At 32.2% G+C, this 24,057-nt stretch overlaps 2 protein-coding genes and 1 pseudogene across 2 annotated transcripts; all 3 read left to right on the top strand.

The window, feature by feature from the left end:
- Window positions 1-755: 755 nt before the first annotated feature.
- On the top strand, window positions 756-1,914 carry LOC120149872 (40S ribosomal protein S6-like). Its single transcript, XM_039162571.1, has 3 exons — window positions 756-825; window positions 900-1,172; window positions 1,661-1,914. Exons 1-3 carry the CDS (start codon window positions 756-758, stop codon window positions 1,897-1,899), a joined length of 582 nt encoding a protein of 193 aa, XP_039018502.1. The 3' UTR covers window positions 1,900-1,914.
- A 15,012-nt stretch (window positions 1,915-16,926) lies between these two features.
- On the top strand, window positions 16,927-18,999 carry LOC120149860 (protein HEADING DATE 3A-like). Its single transcript, XM_039162564.1, has 4 exons — window positions 16,927-17,183; window positions 17,262-17,323; window positions 18,184-18,224; window positions 18,702-18,999. Exons 1-4 carry the CDS (start codon window positions 16,986-16,988, stop codon window positions 18,926-18,928), a joined length of 528 nt encoding a protein of 175 aa, XP_039018495.1. The 5' UTR covers window positions 16,927-16,985; the 3' UTR covers window positions 18,929-18,999.
- A 3,149-nt stretch (window positions 19,000-22,148) lies between these two features.
- On the top strand, window positions 22,149-23,831 carry LOC120149869 (annotated as a pseudogene).
- The last annotated feature ends 226 nt before the right edge of the window (window positions 23,832-24,057 follow it).

The following is a 24,057-nucleotide window of genomic DNA, read 5'->3' as shown; positions in this document are numbered from 1 at the left end:
AAATTTCTCGGGAAACTTTCTTCTTTCCCAGTGGATTTGATTATTAGTTTGTTCGAAATTTTGGTAACAGAGCATAAGAAAGGAAGTGATCAGGGACATGGCTCCAAAGGCAATAGGACGTGTAGTTTCACATTCCGGGAGTTAGCAACAACAATAAGGAATTTCAGGGAAACCAATTTGCTTGGGGAAGGAGGATTCAGAAAAGTATTCAAAGGTCGATTGGAAAATGGGAGGTAAATTTTCTGCTTTTCTTTTTAATTTCATGTATATGTTTTGTCATATTTCCTGCATATGTTGTCTATATCACTTATTGTGTAACTTTTGAAGTATATGGCTTTTTTGACAAGAGGATCGCCCAGGAGGTTGCTGGAGATGCTTTGGGCGAGGTATGTGGCTAACTATTTTTGTTTTTTTATATATTTTTGAAGTAATGATTGATCTGTTTGAGTTAATAGAAATTTCCACTGGCTTTGACAGGAATTCAAGGGATACGTTTTCAAGATCATGGGAGGTTGCAACAAGCAAGGGTTTCCAATGAAGCAGGATGTTCTAACTCCTGGCCGTGTACGTCTTTTGTTGCATAGAGGTGAGCTTGCTGCTGATCATTGTAAAATATATTTCTCTGATTAGGGTAAGCATTTGATTGAGCCGAGTTGTATTAAAAAAATGAGTAGTTGAGTTTATGAGTTTTATTTTGTCAGTCGAGATTAATTTGAAATTTTATCAAATGGAGTTGAATAAATTTTACTGAATCGATGAAGCACCAATGTGACCTATGTATTGCGTTAAGCCTTAGTGCTTCATTAAGCTTCTGTGGATTGGGATGTTGGTTTGTAAGCCTTCATAAATTATTCCTCTTCAAAATGCGGAGTTGATTCATTTATATTGTTTAAGAGCAGGTACCCTATGTTTCTGTGGATATGGAAGATGTAATGGTGAACGCAGAAGGAAGTCTGTTCGTGGATGCATTGTCAGCCAACACCTGTCTATTTTAAACTTGGTTATAGTGAAGAATGGAGAAAATGATTTGCCCGGGCTTACTGACACTGAAAAACCGAGGATGAGAGGTCCAAAGAGAGCATCCAAGATCAGAAAGCTCTTTAACATTTCCAAGGAAGATGATGTCTGGAAGTACGTCAACACTTACAGGAGGACTTTCACCACAAAATCTGGTAAAGTTTCTTTTTCTACCTTAGATGATCTCTATATATAAGCAACCATGTTGATGATTTATGTTATATTGGTTACTCGAGCATTATCCAATTATATTATTAATATTAAACTGTCTACTTCGACTTTTCAATACTGACTCAAACCCAACAAACTTGGATCTGTATCTAACTTGATACAGTTTTGTGTTAAACTGTCAATTACCTGAACCCAAAAAATGTTAGAAACCAAAATGATCAAAACCTGAAATGACTTGTACTTGGAATCACCTAATTCCAAAATGATCAAAACTTGAATTGTACCTTCTTCAACATAAACAATGCGCTTAATGTGCACAATATGTTGAGATTTTCTTAGATGTTTTTCATGACGGGATGTAATGTTAAAATTCATGCACGTATTGCATTTGCAAGCCTCAGTCACCCACTAGTGGCAATTTCATTATCGAACATTTAGTTACTGATCAGTAGTGTTTTATGTGATTTTAAAGGCAAGAAGGTCAGTAAAGCTCCAAAAATCCAGCAGCTGGTGACTCCATTGACACTTCAGAGGAAGCAAACTAGAATTGCAGATAAGAAGAAGAGAATCGCCAAGGCAAAGTCAGAGGCAGTTGAGTACCAGAAACTGGTTGGCATGAGGCTGAAGGAGCAGCGAGAGCGTCGTAGTGAGAGTTTAGCCAAGAGGAGGTCCAAGCTCTTTGCTGCTTCTAAGCCTTCTGTTGTTTCTTAGATTGCCTTCGAAGTTTTAGTGAACAATGGAAATGGTTAGTACTCAACTTTTTTGATGTTATAAGCTGAGAAATTTTGCTTAATTTTCAATGTTCTGTAATAATGCTTCGAATGTTGAAAGAGATAATCGAGAATGGACTTGAAGTGCTGGTCAATAAGAATTTAAGCAAACTTTTCTGATACATATCTGTCATATCATACATACACATTAGTCATACAACTATCATATGGACTAGTATATTTTCTTGTAGAATAAAGAATACAACTATCATACATAAATATTTCTTGTATCATATACATTTTTCATATCATACATACACATACTCCCGTCTCAACAATATATGCAAATGCAACTAACTGTAGGAATGCCAATTAAGTGTGTCACAATAAAATGTGTTTTTTTGTTACATTGTCCTCATTTCCAGAACTTAGTGGTCTCTTTATGACCTGAAACTAAAGATCCATTGTGTTTTTTTTGGCTTTGTATTTTACCTACAGAGGCGAAATATAAATTTGAGAGCATAGATATTATTTTTCTATGCAAGATTCATCTTCCATTGTTTTGCCTAGTTTTGTAATGCATTTTCCTCTCCCTTAATCTTGCCATGCAGGTTGTAGTTCGTGTCAAAATGATGTTTGAAATGTAAGTGTTATTCTTTATCTAAAATAGCTGTTATTATTTTCAATTACTGCTTAGCTACAATATCGATTTTCTCTTTCCTAAACAAATGTTCTCGATGTTGTAGATATACAACATGTGTAATACCTATAAGTGCATTCTTTGCATCAAGTCTTTGGTAAGTATTTAACTGTGGTATGACTGGAATTTGTGTTTGGTGTGTGGTGTAGTGTTTTCCTTATTATGGTGTGGTTTGTGTTGTGTAATGAGTTACTTCTGTCAGCAAAAAGTACATACTGCTTGAAAATCCTGTCGAGACTGAAAGCAGAGTATTACTTGTGAACTTTTGATTGTTTCAGACTCTTTTTGTTTTAAGTATAATATTGTTCCTCAATGATCTGTCTGTTTTCCTATCCTAATGGTTGTTAAAGAGTTACTGCACCCAAGTTGGTAGGTTGACTTGAGTTTGTGAAAATTCTCAACTAAAAAAACCTGGATGATTATTGTTAAGCTCAAATCAAGTATAGATGCAGTAGTAGTACCTTCTACATGTATTTTTTTTATCTTTTATTTTGTTTGGTGTACATGTATTGTACCTGCTTATTATGTATTGGTTGTGCAAAATTTTGACATCTTTGTTTTATTTTGCTTATCATTTGTTGATATTGTTTTTCCATATTCTAAGCATCCTCATTTTTTTGTTGTCAATATAGGTTTAACAGCACTGCGTATTTGCACATATCTGTGGCTTTTATCCAGATGCTCAAAGCTCTAAGTATGTGGAAACAAAGTGCATTATTGTATATATATAATGGTTATATGTTCTTTCTCAATGTCGTATTTTCTTTGTTTTCTTTGACTAATCGTTTATTGTAAACTATTTGTAGTGTGAATATATTGTATACAAATGGATTGCTTATATATAATATGATATATATATTTAGTATTATGAGACATTAAATGTGATTTAGTTTGATTATTTGTCAATCTACAATATATATATATATATATATATAATTTACGAAATACAATCACGACACACTAATGTAAGTCATACAAATGTGTGTCATCTTCATTTATGACGGGTGCTTCAATGACACGCAATGTAAGTCATACATGCGTGTCATAAATTTATGACACACAAATGTATGTCAAGTAGATTTATAATGGGGGCTTCAATGACGCTCAATGAACGTCATAAATATGCGTCATAAATGTGTGTCATAAATGCGTGTCATAGATTTATGTCACACAATTGCGTGTCATCTAAAATTCATGTCGGTGGCTTCAACGACAGTTATTTGTGTATCGTCTGCACCCATAGATGACGCGCAATGCGCGTAATTAAAGGGGTTTTTTCTACTAGTGTTAATGACCTAGAAATTGAATCCACAAGTATAAGTCCAGAAATAAAGCTCTTTAACCATACTCCATGCGAGGTAGCTTCAAAATATGACATGAACTCATCCTCCATAGTGAAAGTAGAAATTAAGGTTTGTTTGACAATCCTCCAAGATATAACTCCACTAGTAAACATAAACATATAATATGATGTTGATTTATGTGAATCAACACAACCAACAAAGTTTGAATCGAAGAGGCCAATCACCTTCAAACTATCTGATCGTTTGTACGTAAGCGTGTAGTCCTTTGTCCCTTTTAGGTATCTCAAAACTTTCTTTATAGCTTTCTGGTGGTCAATATTCATATTACTCTAATATCTTCCCAAAATCCTAACTACAAATGCAATGTCAGGTCTTGTACAAACTTGAGCATACATTAGGCTTCCAACAACAGAATCATATGAAATGTTTTTCATTTTCTTTCTCTCAAAGTCATTTTTCGGGCATTGATTCAAATTGAATTTATCACCCTTCACGATATGAGCAACACTAGGTGAACAATATTTCATCCGAAATCTTTTTAAAACTTTGTTGATTTAGGTTTCTTGAGATGGACCTAAGATAACTCGATGTCTATCATGATGAATATCAATGTCAATGACATAAGATGCATCACCCATATCTTCCGTATCAAAAGTTTTATAAAGAAATTGTTTCACCTCATGTAGCATACACTTGTCATTTGTTGCAAGTAAAATATCACCCACATATAAAATAAGGAAACAAATTTTACTTTCATTGACCTTATGGTATATATATTGATCCATTATATTCTCAACAAAACTAAATGAAGAGATAACTTTATGGAATTTTAAATACCACTGTCAAGATGCTTGTTTCAATTCATATATGGATTTTTTTTTTACTTTCATGTCAATTGTTCAACATGAATAGAGAAGATTCCTTTAAGTTGTTTCATGTACCTCTTCCTCTAGGTCATCATTGAGAAAGGTATTTTTCACATCCATTTGTTGTAACTCAATGTTAAAATAAGCTTTAATGCTAACACGATACATAAGGAATCTTTCTTAGATATTGGACTAAAAATCTTAGTGTAATTGATTCTTTCTTGCTGAGTAAATCCTTTCATAACGAGTCTTGTTTTATACCTTTCAATGTTGCTCATTGTGTTTCTTTTTGTTTTAAAGACCCATTTACATTCAATGGCTTTTACACCATTACACAATAATACAAGATCTGAAACATCGTTTCTTTTCATGTAATTCATCTCATCATTCATAACATTGTTCCATAATTTTTATTCTTTGCAACTCATGACTTGTTGAAACGACTCGGGATCATTTACAGCTTCAATATTAAAGTCGCTCTTGTGATGAAGCATGTAAAGCTATATGTATCGTAAGTAATCATCTATGAAAATGATGAAGTGTTTATGACCTTGTACATCCATATCTTGGAAATAAATGTCAAAATGAATGATTTTCAATATAGTCAAAATCCTCTTGTCATCTTTCTTTGACTTGTTAGTCTGCTTACCCTTAATGCTTTTTATATAAGCATCAAAATTAGAAAAATCTAAGGTAATACATACCCTCCATCATTTACTAATCTCTTAATTCTTTCAATGGATATGTATCGATCTTTGGTGCCATAAGATAGAGAAATCTTCATTTATAACACAACATGTAACATCCCAAACTATAGGTTAGTGACTAAATGGTAAAGTTTCAGAATTTGGTGATTAAAGTAGAAGAATGGATTAGTTCAATGATTTATCTGGAAATAAATCCTAAAAATTGTTAGTAATTATCAAATGAAGTAGAGGACAAAATGGTTATTTAACTAATAAATGAATTAAAAATAAATATGATAAGGATATATATGTTAGAGGGGATAAGGATGAAGAGATATTCTCTTCATCTTCTTCTTCTTCTTCATGTACGAGAGAAAGAAAGAGCCAAGCTTGCAAAGGTAAGATTCTTTGTTAGCTGATTATTTGTTAATTTTAAGAGTGGGTTTTGATCATTAGGTAATACTTAAGCTTATGGAAAGCTTAAGTTGTCCTAAAATCAAAAGATAAAGAAGTTATGAAAGATTAAAGAAAATGAGTTTCTTAAGGAAATTCTGGAAAAGAGTTAGTAAGTGAATTTTGAGAAGGAATTTGACTTGTCATCAATCTAAGTAAGAGATATGAAGTAATAGAATTGGATTTGAAACATGTTGCAAAATTGATGTAATTATTGAATTACATATGGAAGATAGGATTTTAAGGTTTAAGATGAAATAAATGAATATAGATTGGTTTAAGTATGTGTACTAGAGTTAAGAATGAAAAAGGGGATGATATATGAAGTGTTTGAGAGGAAATGAAGTAATTTTCGTGCTGAAAAATGATTTCTGGGTTAGGGGGAATCGGTACCCATTCAAAGGGGTACCGATACCCTCTCAAACGACAGAATTCCAGAATGTCATGAGGGTATCGATACCCCCAGTAGGGAATCGATACCCCCTAAAGGAAAAATGTGAATATTGGTTTAATAAGTTTGTTTAAGATTGCTAGTATCCAATTACAAGGTGTAGGTATCTAATGATTGCCTCCAAATGTACATTTATGTAGATTCTGCGCGTAAAGCAATTCCGGAACATTTGACAAGTAAGATCGATCAAGGGAAAGATAAGAGATTGGAATTGACTAGTGATACCAAGGTGAGTGCATACTAGTGATATGTAGTGTTTAATGGAAATAAGACTTGCGATGAGTCTATTTCCTAGAGTAATATGCTTGAAGTCATGGACATGATTATGTGTTGTTATAATTATATGTGATTATCCGTATTAGATTGATTGTATGTATGCATGACTAAAGATAATGATATGCTTTGTATATGTTATGTGATTATGAATAGGTAGAAAGGAAACAAATGATGATATAAGAATCTATTATAAGATATATGATATGAAAATATGATAGTGAGCTATGTGAAAGAACTATGAGATATATGAGTTATATAGAAAATATATGCGAACAAGATATGACATCTATGTTTATATGAAACAATGCAAGGTGATATGAGCTATGTGAGATATGAATATAAGATCATATGAGAAGTGAAAAGAATTACATGAAAATAGACTAAGTGATTACATGTATATGTGAAAGAAGCTATATGATACGATCTATGTGATTACATGCAACATATGATATTAGATATATGTTTACACATACATGTGGTATGTGACAGAAGAGAAGGAACATGTGATTATGAGATCAATGATTACACGTACATGTGATACATGACTGAAAAGAAAAGCTATGTGTTTATAAGAGAAAGAATATGAATAAGTAATGTGAACTGTTATAAATGATAATGCCCATTTTATGTGATATGAGAGCTAGGGGTATAGTTGGCATGCCAAGGGTCGAGGGTTTACCTATGTTCTTCGGGACATATGGACTGTTTACCTATGTTCTTCGGGACATATGGACTGTTTACCTATGTTCTTCGGGACATATGGACTGATTACCTAGGTTTTTCGGAATCTATGGACTGGTTCTTTGGGACATTGATCGAGCTGTGGTGACAACATATGTGTGCACAACCTCAATGTACTCACATACCTTAAGTTCTCACTAGTGTACATGGGCTAATAAAGTGATTAAACAAGCATACGGAAGGTGATATGTATACGATGGGTTTATAAATGGTTATCAAAGGTAAGTAGTTTGAAATGTGTTACATGAACCATATGATGTTATGTGTGTTTCTTAATGATAATGATGGTATATGTTTATGTATGCTTTATGTTATATGAAATATTATATGTTTTATATACCTCACTAAGTCAACGACTTAGCGTGTGATTGTTTCACACGTAGGTTTCGAGAAGAGTAAAGGGTAATGCGGGGCAAAACAGGTCAGTTCTCCTTACCAAATGTCAGATCAGAAAATATATGTACTGTATATAGAGTGTAGTTGGCATGTAGTCTAAAGATATAAATTGTATGAACTCTGATATATATTTGTAAACGTTTTGAATAAGTTAAATGTTATAAAAGTTTTTAAATTACTCACTATTTTATACGAATAAATGTTTGAAAAGTCAATGTGACACTTCGGACTCGTATCCGGGTCGGATACAGGTTGGGGGTGTTACATTTAATGGTATCAGAGTGACGGTTTAGCCGATTCTAGGCTAAAAACGAAGTCGAAAGTGTTTTAAAAAGTGTACATGCCAACACAAAGTGAAAAATTTTCTGATCTGATAGGGTAAGGAGTGTGCTGTCTTGTTAATAGAGTTAAATTGTTATGTTATATAAGATAAGTGAATATTGAGAATGATTTATGAAATTTATATATATGTTTATATGATATGATGGATGATATGTGAACATATGCAATTGACATATGTTATACAATATGAATTGGATGAGCATATGCACACGTGATATCTGATAGAAGAAATGATATGAGCACATGAAAATATGAGAATTTCCAAAGTGAAATACAAGACGATAGACCTGAAGGTAATAGCATTCACCTGCCCTGGCCAGGCAGGGAGAAGAGCGAAAACCTCAGGGAATGTCTGTATAAGATTAGAGAATGATTCATAATGTTGAATGATATTCCGATGTGTTTTTAATTGTATACTTCGTTAACTCATAGAATGAATGTATCGAAATAGTTAAAAGAGTTATGAGCACCCGATCTCAAGGGTGAATTTGAGGAAGGCTCTGTTGTTACAGACCTTTGGATATATGATATGAAGATAATGCTAGAAGATGTTCATTTCTCCATAGTGGAGAAATTAAATTGAGAAGTTTGTTATTATGTGGATAAGATGGAATATGGTGAACGAGTGTCACCATAAGGATGTTAAAAGATCAAGTGACGCGGTTATTGTTTGTAAAAGAGTTTGTATTCTAGATGGAAAGAGTTAGCATTGGCTAACAAGAGTATGTGATGAAAATGTAATGGAATTATAATATATTGACAGGTTATGATAACCAAATATGAAGAGGATTTGGATATAGTTGTATAGTTTGATCATAGTAAGGTGTTGTGGTAAAGAAGATAAAGATTTGTATGTTTGAAGGAAATACAAGTACAATAGATGATAAGAATGAGTAAAAGTTTGGATTGTGGTGAATTAATTAGAAAATGAGGAAAGAAATCAATTGATTGATTTTGATTTTGAGTGATAAGAATTGATGTTACTGTCTATAGGATAAGTAACATTATATGAATGAAATCAGAGTTACGAATTTGAAACAAAGGGATAGTATTGTGTATAAGAAAGAGTGTGGATATGATAAGGATTTGTACTTTAGAATGAAAGAGTTAGCGTTGACTAACAAGATTTTGTGATGAAATTGTATTGGATATAATTGTATATTTTGATTACGTAAATGTGATATAGTGAATGAAGTGAGGATTCGTATGGAAGTGTAAATGATAAGTTCGATATAGAAACACGAAAAGTGTGCAATGTGATGTGAAAATATTATTTGACTCCTTAAAGTATATGTTTAATCACAATTGAAGAAGATTTAAAGTTGTGTTTTGGTCAAATGATGACGAAATACAAGTTTGGTATGGTTATAAGGTAATTAGAGAGTTATGAAGAAATAGATGGATTTATGATATAGAGTGATGAGATGGATGTTACTGTCAATGTGATGAGTGACATTATATGGAATTTTAGAAAGGTCAAAGGAAAAATGCATAATCGAATGAGAGAAAAGACAACAATGGATTGGTATTACTGGTTATTATTTATATGATAAGCAACAGAAGATGAATGTATAAACGAAAAAGATAGTTGGAAAATTAAAGGATTGAAAAGTAAGTTTATGATGATGACAAGAAAGAATAAGTCAGGGAAGCAACATAAGAACATTAGAAGATATGTTCTTATTAAGATGTGCAGTGAAAATTCGAGGACGAATTTTCTTATAAGGAGGGGAGAGTTGTAACATCCCAAACTATGGGTTAGTGACTAAATGGTAAAGTTTCAGAATTTGGTGATTAAAGTAGAAGAATGGATTAGTTCAATGATTTATCTGGAAATAAATCCTAAAAATTGTTAGTAATTATCAAATAAAGTAGAGGACAAAACGGTCATTTAACTAATAAATGAATTAAAAATAAATATGATAAGGATATATATGTTAGAGGGGATAAGGATTAGAGATATTCTCTTCATCTTCTTATTCTTCTTCATGTACGAGAGAAAGAAAGAGCCAAGCTTGCAAAGGTAAGATTCTTTGTTAGCTGATTATTTGTTAATTTTAAGAGTGGGTTTTGATCATTAGGTAATACTTAAGCTTATGGAAAGCTTAAGTTGTCCTAAAATCAAAAGATAAAGAAGTTATGAAAGATTAAAGAAAATGAGTTTCTTAAGGAAATTCTGGAAAAGAGTTAGTAAGTGAATTTTGAGAAGGAATTTGACTTGTCATAAATCTAAGTAAGAGATATGAAGTAATAGAATTAGATTTGAAACATGTTGCAAAATTGATGTAATTATTGAATTACATATGGAAGATAGGATTTTGAGGTTTAAGATGAAATAAATGAGTATAGATTGGTTTAAGTATGTGTACTAGAGTTAAGAATGAAAAAGGGGATGATATATGAAGTGTTTGAGAGGAAATGAAGTAATTTTCGTGCTGAAAAATGATTTCTGGGTTAGGGGGAATCGGTACCCATTCAAAGGGGTACCAATACCCTCTCAAACGACAGAATTCCAGAATGTCATGAGGGTATCGATACCCCCAGTAGGGAATCGATACCCCCCTAAAGGAAAAATGTGAATATTGGTTTAATAAGTTTGTTTAAGATTGCTAGTATCCAATTACAAAGTGTAGGTATCTAATGATTGCCTCCAAATGTACATTTATGTAGATTCTGCGCGTAAAGCAAATCCGGAACATTTGACAAGTAAGATCGATCAAGGGAAAGATAAGAGATTGGAATTGACTAGTGAGACCAATGTGAGTGCATACTAGTGATATGTAGTGTTTAATGGAAATAAGACTTGCGATGAGTCTATTTCCTAGAGTAATATGCATGAAGTCATGGACATGATTATGTGTTGTTATAATTATATGTGATTATTCGTATTACATTGATTGTATGTATGCATGACTAAAGATAATGATATGATTCGTATATGTTATGTGATTATGAATAGGTAGAAAGGAAACAAATGATGATATAAGAATCTATTATAAGATATATGATATGAAAATATGATAGTGAGTTATGTGAAAGAACTATGAGATATATGAGTTATATAGAAAATATATGCGAACAAGATATGACATCTATGTTTATATGAAACAATGCAAGGTGATATGAGCTATGTGAGATATGAATATAAGATCATATGAGAAGTGAAAAGAATTACATGAAAATAGACTAAGTGATTACATGTATATGTGAAAGAAGCTATATGATACGATCTATGTGATTACATGCAACATATGATATTAGATATATGTTTACACATACATGTGGTATGTGACAGAAGAGAAGGAACATGTGATTATGAGATCAATGATTACACGTATATGTGATACGTGACTGAAAAAAAAATATATGTGTTTATAAGAGAAAGATTATGAATAAGTAATGTGAACTGTTATAAATGATAATGCCCATGTTATGTGATATGAGAGCTAGGGGTATAGTTGGCATGCCAAGGGTCGAGGGTTTACCTATGTTCTTCGGGACATATGGACTGTTTACCTATGTTCTTCGGGACATATGGACTGTTTACCTATGTTCTTCGGGACATATGGACTGATTACCTAGGTTCTTCAGAATCTATGGACTGGTTCTTCGGGACATTGATCGAGCTATGGTGACAGCATATGTGTGCACAACCTCAATGTACTCACATACCTTAAGTTCTCACTAGTGTACATGGGCTAATAAAGTGATTAAACAAACATACGGAAGGTGATATGTATACGATGGGTTTATAAATGGTTATCAAAGGTAAGTGGTTTGAAATGTGTTACATGAACCATATGATGTTATGTGTGTTTCTTAATGATAATGATGGTATATGTTTATGTATGCTTTATGTTATATGAAATATTATATGTTTTATATGCCTCACTAAGTCAACGACTTAGCGTGTGATTGTTTCACACGTAGGTTTCGAGAAGAGTAAAGGGTAATGCGGGGCAAAACAGGACAGTTCTCCTTACCAAATGTCAGATCAGAAAATATATGTACTGTATATAGAGTGTAGTTGGCATGTAGTCTAAAGATATAAATTGTATGAACTCTGATATATATTTGTAAACGTTTTGAATAAGTTAAATGTTATAAAAGTTTTTAAATTACTCACTATTTTATACGAATAAATGTTTGAAAAGTCAATGTGACACTTCGGACTCGTATCCGGGTCGGATACAGGTTGGGGGTGTTACACAACATTTAGTACCAATAACATTATAAGTATGTTTATTATTAAAAATTTAAATAATAAAGATCACCAGATAAAACCTCATTTCCAACAATTTTAATTTTATAAAAGAAACTGAATTCATTGTTTGAAAAATTAAAACAATACCTCAATGATGCAAGTCTTGAAACATAAACTATTTTTTTAGAAAAACTAGGAATGTGAAAAGTCTTTTCTAAAATTAAAACAAGCCCACTACTAAACACTAATTTATATGTTCCGATAGCTTCAACGTGCAATTACATCTTATCTCCTGAATATATGTATTGCTCAACTCCCACTAGTTCCCTTAGGTTTCTTAATCCCTATAAGGAATTTGAGATAAGAATTGTAGAAACCATGTATTACAATTAACATCAATCATATTTGACTCAAAGCAAATAAGTGGGATTGATTTACCTTTCTTCTCAAGCCAATTCTTAAACTTGACACAATCCTTATTTATGTGTCCCTTATTTTTACAAAAGAAACATTTGGACTCTTTACCAATGTCAGCTTGTGTTTGAATTTTAATCTTCCTCTTTGACTTGGCTTAGACTGACCTCTTTCCTTGAATAACTATCAATGCACTTATCTCATCTATAGTATGAGTCTAGCCTCCTCTTGATTACACATGGTCAAAAGTTTATTGATAGACAACTTATCCTTATGTGTGTTATAGGAGATCTTATGGACCATATTGAGATGAGAGAGTGTTATAAAGTGCATTAGGAAAGAATCAGACATTTCAACATCGACTGTCCTAAGTTGAGCGGCTAAATCTCGCATCTTATTAATGTGATCACATACGCCTTTTACATTATAAAGTCTCGTTGATGTAAACCTCATGATTAGGGTGTTGGCCAATGATTTTTGAGAAGTTTTGAACTACTTTTCAATAGTTGTTAATAGTTGTACATTCTCATAATGCTCAATTGAGTCACGAATATTAGTAGGAACCTTTCACTTAATAAACCTAGTAATGAGGATATTAGATCGCTCTCTTTTTCTCATACAGAGCAAGATCAACTTGAGTGTTGGTTTCAGTGGTATGTGGCTCAAATTTCCTTATGGCATTATCAATATCTAAACACTTCAATTGAAGAATAATACTCCCCTTCTAGAACTTAAAGTTCTCACTAATTAATTAAGGGATATCTGCTCTAGTATCAGACATATTCACGAGTTGAAAACTGTAAGAAACAATGAACATACATGCTCATGATACCAAATGTAAGCATAAATTGAGCACATATGCAGAGAAAATGATCAGTTATAAATACATCTAGTCATTACCTACATCGTATGTCGAAATTTGGGATCTGGTTGCACCACGGTCAAATATGTCGAACCGTTGTCGAGTACGTCGGACCACTATCAAACCACCATCGATAACTTCGAATTTAACTTATATTAATTCTTCTAAGCACTCAAAAGCTCATTAAATGATGTATTAATTCCAAATTCTCTTAAATAGAATCGCTTTGAATTTGATTGTAGTGCTTAGAGACCTTAATTAATCTCATATTTATAGTGTGGTTTTGCTATAAAACCCACCTAAAACTGCCCATTAATTGAAGACATCCCACGCGTCCATGCAAAACTCTTAAAGAGAGAGTGTGGAAACGTGGGGTGATATAAATCACTCTAAGGTAACAATTTAATTATCTGCTCATAAATTATGGGCATAATGCCAAAAAAACACCTCTAACGTTTGATTAAATAGTCACTTTGATTCATATTTTTTTTAAAACCATTTTGGCCCTTAATATTTTATTTAGGGGTAAAAGGCTCCACCATGGATGAAAATCAATAGTCAACAATTTTTATTGCTCCAAAACAATGGACTTTTGCCCTAAAATGAGAGGTCGAGGACCATAATGCTCCAAAAAAAAGAGAATATGAGTCAAAGCTACTATTATTCAAACATCATAGGTCTTTTTGTCTTAAAATGAATGTTGAGGACTAAAATTTTTCAAAAAATAGAGATCAAAGTGACTATTTAATCAAACATTTATATTTTTCATTGATGTGATAAGTAGAAAAGATGAAACAATTGAAAAAAAATGTTTTTCTAATCATTACTCCGTAGAATTAAAAAATGAAACTAATTCTTAGCATTACCTTTTTTTTTTCTTTTTTTCTTTTTTGAAAGTCTCGATCGGTCCTAAAGCAAGTGGGGCTTCAAAGGAAAACAAAGGATTGACAGTGTAATGTTGTGTCGTCAAGAAACTAGGATTAAAGAACCAAAAACAAATTCTGTTATTCAAAATATTTTTTTAAGAATAAGCTCATTAATTATTTTAATGATAAAAGATGATATTGTTATTTTTAGAAGTTTTAAGTTCGAATAATTACATTTGTAGGGTAAGAGTGTGAGTTATCAATAAGTTAAGAAAATTCTAAACGTATATTACATTATAATTATCCAGTCTATTAAAAAATATATTCATTTAAGAATGGAATTTTATTTTCAATTATGAGTGTTGTTAATGGTCGTGTATGCATTTGTGGAGATTTGGTATCCACATCGATTTTATTGACTCTATGGATCAATGTATTTCTTGCTAGGTTCATGACGAGGGTAAGGATTTCATAGTTCCTGTACTCCTTTAGATTCTAATTAATATTTTATTCTTTAAAATATTTTTTTTAAAAATAATAGTACAAATAAATAAATTCTATAATTTGAAATGATATTTGATTTTATTAAATAGCATTACAACATGAAAAAAGAATATGAATATATATATATATATATTATATGGTTAGAGAAAGTCAATAAATTAAAATTAATTTATACTATAATATTATAAATAATTACAATTAAATTTGAATAAAAACTCAAACGATTCTATTCAACTAAATATTCACCCATGCCTGAGTGATTTAATATTAAAATAATTATTCTTTTTAAAAACTCAAAATGAACTAGCATAAGGTAAATAAAGAGGAATCCAACCTTCAAAACTAATACTTGTACCTTAACACATTACAATATATGTATGTCGATACATGAATCATGAGATCTCAGTTATTAAGGAATCGTTGTTACTCTTTGAGGTTTTGGGTTCGAGTACTGCATATGTAGGGTTATAAGTATTCAATGTCAAATGATTGATATTTAAACAAATACTACATTGTAATCATCGTCCTTCATTCTATAATTTAAAAATAATATTGTTCGGAACAAGACGTTATTCAGGTAAAGTCTTCCATACTACAAAATTCAAACCACCACTTTTTTCGACCAATTGATGGTAAAGTTAATACATTTTTTTGAATAATAACGAGTGATTATGAAATATTATATATTTAAATTTTTTATTAGTTGTTGATAATATATATGCACCCTATAAATGTAGTTGTTTGAACTTAAGACTTCTAAGAAGAATAATTCTCCTTATTATCATCAGGTTGGTTAATGTGTTTAGTTGATACATCTTTAAATAATTACTTAGGTATCATTTTGCACAGACATGGGTGGAAGCCTTACATGCAATATGTGGTGGATCCACATATATTTGAATGTTGACACGTGTTCACCCTAAAATTTGAATTTTCTTCGATTAATTATTTATTTTAGTGATAGTATTTATCATGAAATTTTATTTGTGTTCTCCATTCAAAATTATGCGTTATATATATATATATATATTCATCCTAAAAAATATTTTTTAATCTGTCAGTTGTGCTGAATGAACTTTGTCAAAGTATAAGCTAAACTAAAGTTTAGACTAAACATGTATGATATAAATAGATGTAGTTCTTACTATATATACACATAGTGAAATTATAAATATTCGAAAGTATGAGTCACCTTGTTTACCCCGAGAAAGAAAGGAAGAAAAAGTAGTATAAATTATTTGTAAGTCGTGGATCGGGGTATGGGAATCACAGAAAGCGGCAACAGTAACCCTAAAGAAGTAATAGGAAACCCAGGTGGAGTATGTGGCTAGAATGGTGCCAGTCATGTTTAGTAGGGTGACAGCCTCCTTTTTCCCTTTATATTCTTTTTTGTTTGTACAAGTGGTTCTTAAAATTTTATAGTGATTAATCCGTATCGATTCGAGTTGTACATTTAATTTTGATAGTTTTTTCTGTGAGAATTTTTTATATACACAAAGATTTGATTTTGATATCTTAAACAATATCAAATTTTTTACCACTTGAATTAATTTTGTCTTTATATTCTACTCTCAATGGCAACAACATCATCGGATCGGGTGATCAGCAACCGATCTTGGCTGTGTGGGCGGTTGAACCGAATCAATTTTTTATCGAAGAAAACAAAAAACCAAAAAGAATTGATGTAGACATATTGTACCCTGATAATGATGGATTCTGTGGACCGGCTTTTGGAAATTAAAAGGAATTGCCCCTTCTTCTTAACTTCGCTTCACAGTTTGAGGTTTAACCATTGGTTTGAATATTCAGGATACGCCAATGAAATCATTGCGGGAAAAACTATACTTGTGATAATAAAAAAGCTCAGATTCTATTGATGGAGACATAAAGATAAAGGTAAGATACCAGGCTCTGCTATATAAATACCACTCAGGTACCGCCTTGTTTCATCAGTAAACTCGAGCAAAAAATTCTCCAGTTTGGTGTTTTTCTTTCATTATTGCAATACCAAATAGCGATAGCATGCCTAGAGACAGAGATCCCCTGGTAGTTGGTAGGGTTATAGGAGATGTTTTGGACTCCTTTACAAAGTCTATTTCTCTCAGGGTGTCCTACGGCACTAGGGAGCTTAACAATGGCGTTGAGCTCAAACCTTCTCGAGTTGTGAACCAGCCAAGGGTTGATATTGGAGGGGATGATCTTAGGACTTTCTACACTTTGGTAACTCCCTTTACATACACATTAATGAAGCAATGTTTTTGGTTTCTTGATAATCAGTCTCCCTTACATTTGGTTCAGGTTATGGTGGATCCTGATGCCCCCAGTCCAAGTGACCCCAACCTCAGGGAATACTTACACTGGTGAGCTCTCTCTCTTTATATGTATATATGTATGTTACATAGGGATGAACCACGGGACGGCTAGTTTCCTCTAAAAAAAATTAAATTATCATTTATTTTAGATTTTTCTTTATATTTTTTATTGATATTTGTTTTCATACTTGAGATTTTATAAATTCATCATTTTTAAAACTTAAAAATTTCACCTCCTAACGTAAAGTCATGTTTGTGTCCCTACTTTTATATATATATATATATATATATATATATATATATATATATATATATAGAAGTGGAGACAAAAGGCACACATAAATATTTAAAATGCTGAGTTTTGATACTTTGCATGTATTACGATTTACGAAAACATCAAGACAGTGCAACATTCCAACCAAATGAAGTGCACTCAGCAAGTTCAGAGTTGCATTAGCGTTACCAGGACAAGAGTCCAATGAAGTTACAAATAAAATCTACGTGCGTTCGTCAATTGGTCACACCATCTTGGCCGTTAACCAGTAGTTTTTATCCATCTTTTCTGTTTAAATTACTTTTCAATTAATTTATTATATTTTAAATTAATTAAATATTTAATGATTTTACTGATAAAATAGAAATCAAATCCATATATTCTGTCACTGACATTTGGCAATGACAAGACATAAAAATCCACCCTATCATGTGAAATAATACTAGGAAAATGGAGTCAGCAAGGATTCCTCTCGTATCATAGATATGATGTGATTGGTCATCCAGTAGTAGTTATTGGGATATTGCAGAAAGTGACAAAATCCTTTTATTCCATCACATGAGTTGTAGTTTTAATTCTTCGATATTACAATACTTTACTTACTACTGTTTTATTATCGAATCGAACTCTTCAGGTTGGTAACTGATATTCCAGCCACGACTGGTGCAAACTTTGGTTAGTATCTTCTTTACTGCCTTTATTTATATTTTATTACCATAACGTATATAAATGTATATGCATATCTGTTGCTTTGGTTTTAGATTTATCGGATCTCAGTAGTAAGAAATGAATTTCTTTTTTTTATCGGTCGATATTTTTAAAATTTTAGAAATTCGTCATTCCAATATAAAATTATGTATATGTCGTGACCGGTAGAACTTTGTCGAGTGATGGAAATAGTAGTGGGGGAACAGTTATTGTCGCCAAGGTTGAGTCGAGGCCCACGATTAGTATGAATTCCCGATCGAAAGCACTATTTATGCCACACGTTCATGTCTTGCTTCATTTTGGGCAAAAACTACACGTTCATGTCTATGCTCGATCCACAAAATATCTATATGTGAAGCTTGAACTCTAGGGTATTTTTTTTTTTATCTTCACCCCTTTCTCTTTCGCTTTCACTGATGATGTTGCGGTTTATTGAAAACGTAGGGCAAGAAATAGTGTGCTACGAGAGCCCACGACCTACGGTTGGTATCCACCGCTTCGTGTTCGTGTTGTTCCGGCAACTGGGAAGGCAAACAGTGTACGCACCAGGGTGGCGCCAGAATTTCAACACCAGAGACTTTGCTGAGCTTTACAATCTTGGCCTGCCAGTGGCTGCCGTTTATTTCAACTGCCAGAGGGAGAGTGGCTCCGGTGGCCGCAGGACACAATAATATTATTCATCACTTACTTCCTGAAACCAAAAAAAAAAATCTTTAACATGATACGCAGAGCTACAAAAAAACTATTTATATCTCTCACAATATGGCATGTAATTTGAAGGAGCAATACTCAGCTCCATAATTATTACTGTAATGGCATTGTACTTTAGTACATTGTGTTATTATAAAGATAATGCGAGTTACACTTTTTAAAAACACCTTTATAAGTGTTTTTTTAAAGTTATCATACATATATATATATATATACAATAATAAGATCCGAAAGGACCTCTATTTATATATTCCTTTATATTATATTATGCATTTATAAAATATTTGGTAAATACTTATTATTTTTGGTAAATCAATAATTTTATACTTATTTAATAGAGAATTTAAAATCCTTACAATTATATTGGTAAATCATATTTTTATACTTTTCAACTATGTTATATTAAATCCAGTATTTATCTTGAATGTATGCAGTTTATTCTTATTATTTATTTAACAAAACAAATTTTAAAATCTGAATTTCAAATAAAACAATCATGAATTTGTTATATTATATCCACGTTTAAGCTTTGTGCAACTTTTAATAAATTTTCATTTGAATTGTTATCTGATTAATTCGTGATACAAAATTCAGTCAGAACTGTAATAATTATTATAAATAGTAATAATGTATGCAAATATAATAATTTAATTAATATTTATGATATAAAAATTGATTTATAATTTATTAACTAATTAAAACAGTTAATTATTAATTTAATTAAAATAGAATTATGACGTGTCATAAATTCATTTTAAGACATATATCACACAAAGAAAACCTTATTTTAAGAATAGAGTAAGGAGTTGTAAATGTTAGTCTAAGTGGTAAAAGTTCGATGGTTTAAGTAGGACTTGAGTTTGAGATTTTGCGTATACAAAAAATTTATGTTAAAAGATTCATCTATTAAAATCAGATGTGCAACGTGAACTGATATGAATTAATGATGAAATTTTAGAGAATAGGAGAGAACAAAAAGGAAAAAAAACCCATTCTATCTCTTAAATGTAAATAAATATAAAAGTTTTAAAAATTTATATTTCTAAAAAATTTAAAAGTTTTTTTTTAATTTCAATACTATATTCTTTTGCAACATTTTTTTCCTTCATATTTTTCATTTTTTATTAGTTCAATCGATCGATAAAAAAATATAAAGAGTAAGACAAATTCGTTTTTAAAATTTTTGCGAAAGCAATAAAAAAACATAAATAATTTTGCACAATAATTTAGAGTGATTTAACTTTGTAAAACCCAATTTCGTTCGGATCTCAATACCGAGAAAAAAATCCTCTATCTTATTTATTTTTTAAAAGAATAAATAATTTGTTTATTTATATATTCACAATTTATAACCCAATAAACTCAAGATAAACCTTTAGGCCATTAGCCTATATTACAACTAGACCCAAATAAGGCTACAACCGTTCAAGCCCAAAATCCAAATCTAAAATGGCTACCCAGACTCAACTATAAGGTGGCCCAATGACCCAACATGTTAATTAACCAAGAAAAACCCTAATATGGCGTTTGATTCGCTGAAATGTTTTTGAGATAATTAAAATCTGTGAAGGAATTGGAATCTGTCAGGAATTGGAATCTGAAACCTGTTTGGTTGGCAAGAAATTGAATTGAAATCCAATTCCATATTCTGTTTGGTTCGCAAACATGTCAGATGAATTTGATTTCAGTAATGTAAAATGACAGAATTGCCCTTCTTATTTTTTTGCTTTATTTTAATTTGTTTTATAACTTACATGTAGTAATATATTATAAAAATTTAAAAAATATTAAATTTCATTTTATTGATTGATTATTCATTTTAATAAATTATAAAAATCATGCTAATAAACATCATAAGTTAAAATCATCGCAATTAGGATGACCATGGGTCGGTTTTTTGGTACACCCGGCCCGACCCGAGAACAAGGAACCTCCACCCGAGACCCGATCCGACCCGAATATATGAATTAGAAACCCGACCGACATGAAAAAAAAAAAATATTTTTATTCAATAAAAACTTTGACTTAAAAAAACCCTAAACTTGAGCCAAACCCTAAACTTGACTCGAACCCTAAACCCAACCCAAATATCACAATTAAAAAAACCCGATCCGACCTGAATATCAAACTTAAAAAACTCGACCGATCCCGATTTTTTTAAAAACCCGACCCGACCCCGACCTGAATATCAAACTTAAAAAAACCCGACCCGACCCGAACCCGAACCAGAATTTTGTTAAAAAAATTCGACCCGATCCCGATTTTTTTAAAAAAAAGATCCGACCCTAATACAAAAGATTGATGGGTAGTATGGTCAAATTTCACATTCCCTCCTCTAAAGGATTTCAATTCCATCATGTTATGGATAAAATTTACTTTCCCTTGTTTGATGGAATTAGATTCCAATTTTCCCTTTGAAAACTTGAATCAAACATGGGAAAGTGATAGAATTGGATTCCAATTCCCCCAAATTCCAATGGATTCCAGCGAACCAAACGCCACCTAAGGAAAATCTTCCCTTTAATGAAAAAAAGCATATCTTCAATTAAAAGGAAGAGATGTTTTAATTCCTCAATGACGCCATGTTGTTGGTCCAAAGGGTTGTGCATCGTTCATTATAACAACTAGATGAACACCAAAAAAAAAACCTAATTGATACTACAATAATAGACACAAGATTCAATATAAATGTTTTGAAGATCAGTACTAATTTAAAATCTTTATCGTAATTTGGGGACGATATGTAATTAACTCAAACAAAGGAAAAGTAAAATGGGGAGTGAAATGGCATGTCCATTGTTGCAAAGATAGACATGGACGTGATGGCGTTGTAACAGTCGGATCAAAATACTAAAAATCCAAGGGTGGAGATAAAAACCCTAAAGGCATAAAAAATGGAGCTGAGCGTGTTCAGCGGGTTGTATAGAAAAATCTCATTTTTTTCACCCCTTTTCTAGTTGTAGTTGCAGTCTGAGTCGCGGCATATCATTATTATTTCTCATACTGTTAAGGTTCGATATCTTAATTCAATGTTTCTTTCATCATTTGCCATCTACGTTTTGTGAAAGCGTTTGTTACTTTTATTCTATTTCTATCATTTTAATTTCAATCCATGGCTGATTTATCTTCCATTTTCTCTCTTTTGATTGGTTTGATTTAGGCTCTTGATGACCCTTTGTACGTGTATTTTTGGAATTATTGTATAAAAAACTTCCGGTTGATATTCGTTCCAGCTGCCTGAGTTTATATTTGTTTTGATTTCCAGCTTAGCTTATGCTTTATGCTCTAAAGCTTAAATACAATTATGATAAGTAAATTAGAGCATCTGATATTTCTGTGTATTGTTCTAAAGTTGTTTTTTCTTTTTTAAAATTCCGTCGTCTGTTTTATTTTCCCTCTTGAAAAAAGAGAAAAAAAGGATAAGGTAGTGGCTGAATTGCCTTTTTCATCCTTTTTTTTGGGTCTAGGGTGTGTTGGTAATGCGTGAGCTAGTTCATTTCTTCTATGTTTCCCAAGATTTGCGTGTATATTTATGGTGCGTTTTTGTTCCATATGTAGTGTTTATTTGTTTGTTTTGGTGCTTTTGATAAGCTACTGTGTGTGTGAATCTCGATTCTCGGTTTGTCATATTTTTTATTGACTTGCTGTTTACCCTTGGGCAGATGAACAAGGAAAGACTCATGAAAATGGCTGGTGCAGTCCGCACCGGTGGTAAGGGTAGCATAAGAAGGTGTGTTCACGATATGAGCTTTGCTTGGATAGACTACTATTAAGTTTTAATTATCTCCAAAATAGGTTACCTATGAAGGTGTTGCTCAGATATTTAGGAGAGGCTATCATGCCAAGCAGAATGTTCTGATCCTGTAGTCATGCTTTTTATATGCCATGTGGATAGGTGCTTGAGTTTGGATGCCTCTCTATACGATTTGCGTATTAATTACTGTGTTGTTATTTTGACTTGTGTTAATAGAAAGAAGAAGGCTGTCCACAAGACAACTACCACTGACGACAAACGGTTACAGAGCACCCTCAAGAGAATAGGAGTGAATGCTATTCCTGCTATCGAGGAAGTCAACATATTCAAGGATGATGTGTTATCCAGTTTATTAATCCGAAAGGTAGACATAGCTTTATTGAAGTGGACTCTGTGATTCTCTCAGATGTTTTGCATAATAAACTAAAATGTGATGGTCTGTATTTCAGTTCAAGCTTCTATTGCTGCCAACACCTGGGTTGTTAGTGGTTCCCCTCAGACAAAGAGTATGCATCCCTAACTTCAAAGCGTCCCATGGTTTGCCAAAATCATTGGTATTTTTAGCTCCCAAGGCATCTACGACTTGGGGCATTTGTCAGCCACTGTGCACTTCTGTTGATCTTTAAGATTTGTTGATCTGACTCTTTCATTTTCCCCTATTCCAGAATTGCAGGATATTCTCCCAGGAATCATCAACCAGTTGGGTATGTACACTTACCATGAACGGTACCGTTTTGTGATTGTAAATCTATTATCGGTTGTTGATCCATGTTCTGAAACTATAGGGCCAGATAACTTGACAACTTGAGAAAATTGGCAGAGCAATTCCAGAAGCAGGCACCTGCTGCTGGTACTGGTAACGGTGCAGCCACTACCCAGGAAGAGGATGATGAGGAGGTACCAGATCTTGTACCTGGTGAGACCTTTGAAGCTGCAGCAGAAGAAGGCCAAGATGCTAAATAATGTTTTTTTTTCCCTGTTAATTTTATTGCCTACATGTTCCGGATGAATTACAATTGTATTTTTTGTCACTTTTGTTTTTGGTGCTCTGCCTTGCACTATAAGAGTAAGCCCTTTTTTTAATCCTAGAATTTTTGTTATTCTTGCCACCAGACCGGATGCTTTCACCCAAAAAGCTAATCTACAAAGTAAATCTTATTTACTAGGAATGATGCATGTGACTGTAGGATAACTTTTATTTGATTTTTCAGGAAATGAATCGGGTTGTAGCATACACATTGCCCAATATTATAGATTACATTTGGAAATGTTGCAGGTAAGGTGATCGACTTTGCTACGCTTACACGAAGATAAAGCTACAATTTCATTTAGGAC

This window comes from Hibiscus syriacus, unplaced genomic scaffold, assembly GCF_006381635.1.
Source record: "Hibiscus syriacus cultivar Baekdansim isolate YM2019G1 unplaced genomic scaffold, ASM638163v2 tig00111011_pilon, whole genome shotgun sequence".
Classification (NCBI taxonomy): domain Eukaryota; kingdom Viridiplantae; phylum Streptophyta; class Magnoliopsida; order Malvales; family Malvaceae; genus Hibiscus; species Hibiscus syriacus.
This window is presented reverse-complemented; position numbering and strand designations above follow the sequence as displayed.

Excerpts from the sequence above, each read along its gene's own strand:
- LOC120149860 (XM_039162564.1), top strand. The coding sequence starts at position 16,986 with ATGCCTAGAGACAGAGATCCCCTGGTAGTTGGTAGGGTTATAGGAGAT. Across the intron at positions 17,184-17,261 it reads TTAGGACTTTCTACACTTTG|GTTATGGTGGATCCTGATGC; the intron begins GTAACTCCCTTT and ends CATTTGGTTCAG. Across the intron at positions 18,225-18,701 it reads CACGACTGGTGCAAACTTTG|GGCAAGAAATAGTGTGCTAC; the intron begins GTTAGTATCTTC and ends TTGAAAACGTAG.
- LOC120149872 (XM_039162571.1), top strand. The coding sequence starts at position 756 with ATGAAGCACCAATGTGACCTATGTATTGCGTTAAGCCTTAGTGCTTCA. Across the intron at positions 826-899 it reads AAGCTTCTGTGGATTGGGAT|GTACCCTATGTTTCTGTGGA; the intron begins GTTGGTTTGTAA and ends GTTTAAGAGCAG. Across the intron at positions 1,173-1,660 it reads GACTTTCACCACAAAATCTG|GCAAGAAGGTCAGTAAAGCT; the intron begins GTAAAGTTTCTT and ends GTGATTTTAAAG.